We start from the raw sequence: 1,896 nt of genomic DNA on the forward strand, positions 1-1,896 counted from the left end.
CATTTAGGTATTTGATGGAATATGAATTAATACTTTATTAATTACATTATTTATTTATTTTATTTTGGGGAAAAAAAACGACTCTATACTGGTGGGGGTCAGTGCTGTTATAAATCCATAGATGATTAAATAAAAACTCTTTAGATGACAGCTGAAACATCTTCAGCTACAGAGTAAAAATCCGGTTGCTTTGTTGATAATTTTTTTAAGGTGATTTTCTTTGTCTGCACCAGCACACGACTGTTGTGTTGACAAAATATAAAGTAGGGGATCATTTTTTTATGTCTGCACCATTTTAGACAAATTTGTAGACATGAACTTGTAGACAGACTTAGAGATAAGATGAGGAGCTCCTTCATCTGGGGGTAGCTCAGATTTCTGACCTGACCAGAGTAAGAGGAAAGACATTTATAAACGGATAAAATGAATCAGTGATAAGACAGAGGAAATATGACTCTCTTGTATTAAAGGGGGGTTATCATGCTAAATTGACTTTTGAGTTTTATATTATGCAATAATGTCATTCCCTCATAAAAAACACACCCAGCATGTTGGAGAAATCCTTGAATCTCCTGTGGTAGACATGTGGAGCTGCCTAAATGTTTGTTGGTACCAAGCTCCGCCTATTTGCACAAAGCTCCTCCCTGGAGCTCAGTCTGCAGCCAAGCTGCCGCCCCACAGAGCAGCCCTCCCCACTCCACCAGCCGTGCTGAAGTGGGAGTGTTGGAAATGGTAGGAGGTTCTTAAAGAGACAGAGGCSAATTTCAAGGTTTTGATATATACAGCATTTGATTTTCATAACAATTGAACGGAACATTGATACTTGATTGTGGTATAGAACTGAATTATGTTTCTGGAAAATACACARTACTCCCCATGCCTGTGTAGAAAACAGAATCTCACAAAATGTTTCATGTGTTTCACAAATGAAATGTTCTCTTTTTTATTTGTGTTTCAGCTGATTAAAGTCATAGAGAGGATCTTGGCTTTCAGTCTGGACAGTCCACTTGCAAAGTTTCTGAACGGTTTGGAGATCCTGCTCAGTAAAGCACAGGTAGTTTCACAACACGTGTATCATGTATGAATGTGTTCATAAATTTAACTTAAAACTAAATTGACGGTCGTTTCTTTGTAAAGAGAAAAAGTAAATACCTCAGAAGATAAAACTTTTTACTCAGACAGGGTGTGTTCTGTTTTTTTGGTTGTTTATTTTCCCACAGGACTGGGAGAACAACGCCAGCAGATCTGTCTCTCTACGGAAAGAACTGGAAGCAGTCACTCAGCTCATCATCCAGTGGCGCAAACTGGAGCTGAAGTAAGATGAGATGTTTCTTTGAGATACTTGTAAAAATGCTCTGAACAGGTAGGTACATGTGTTCTGCTACCGTCTGGTTTGTAGTTGCTGGTCAAACAGTCTGGACAACGCAATGAAGCGACACACGGAGAAATCAACCAAACACTGGTTCTCCATCTACCAGATGGTTGAGAAGTATTTAGAAGAGGAGAGGGAGGAGGCAAATACAGGTACAGAACATCTCCCAGAGTGAGTTGAGTCATTAATCAGAAGAGTAATGTCCTCTGGTCTACCTTCTGTTCCTCATCTCTGACCTCTGCAGGCGAGAARGCGGAGCATCTCTCTCTGTCTTCAGTCTGCTCCACTCTCCAAGCTTTCATGGAGGGATCCACGGTGGGAGAGTTCCACACCCGTCTAAGAATGCTGCTCAGCTTCCACTGTCACCTCCTGCTGGTCCCCAACCAACCTGGACGAGGTCAGGAGTTAGCCCCGCCTCCTGTCACACATTGCACATGCAAGAAGTCCACCGTCAGCTGTGTAAACTGCTGTTTGCAGTCATTTCATTTAATTCATCTACATGTTCATTATACACAATATTTTGT

General features: G+C 40.9%; 1 protein-coding gene across 1 annotated transcript in view; it reads left to right on the forward strand.

The window, feature by feature from the left end:
- The window catches only part of LOC106532353 (midasin), a gene marked incomplete at its 5' end in the record, with an annotated part of 67,840 nt that overhangs the window by 12,078 nt on the left and 53,866 nt on the right, over nucleotides 1-1,896 (forward strand). Inside the window, 4 exon segments of the mRNA XM_014028390.1 lie at nucleotides 959-1,054; nucleotides 1,221-1,315; nucleotides 1,400-1,524; nucleotides 1,617-1,769. Coding sequence (XP_013883844.1) covers nucleotides 959-1,054; nucleotides 1,221-1,315; nucleotides 1,400-1,524; nucleotides 1,617-1,769 — 469 coding nt within the window.

Source organism: Austrofundulus limnaeus, unplaced genomic scaffold, assembly GCF_001266775.1.
Source record: "Austrofundulus limnaeus strain Quisiro unplaced genomic scaffold, Austrofundulus_limnaeus-1.0 Scaffold756, whole genome shotgun sequence".
Taxonomy (NCBI): domain Eukaryota; kingdom Metazoa; phylum Chordata; class Actinopteri; order Cyprinodontiformes; family Rivulidae; genus Austrofundulus; species Austrofundulus limnaeus.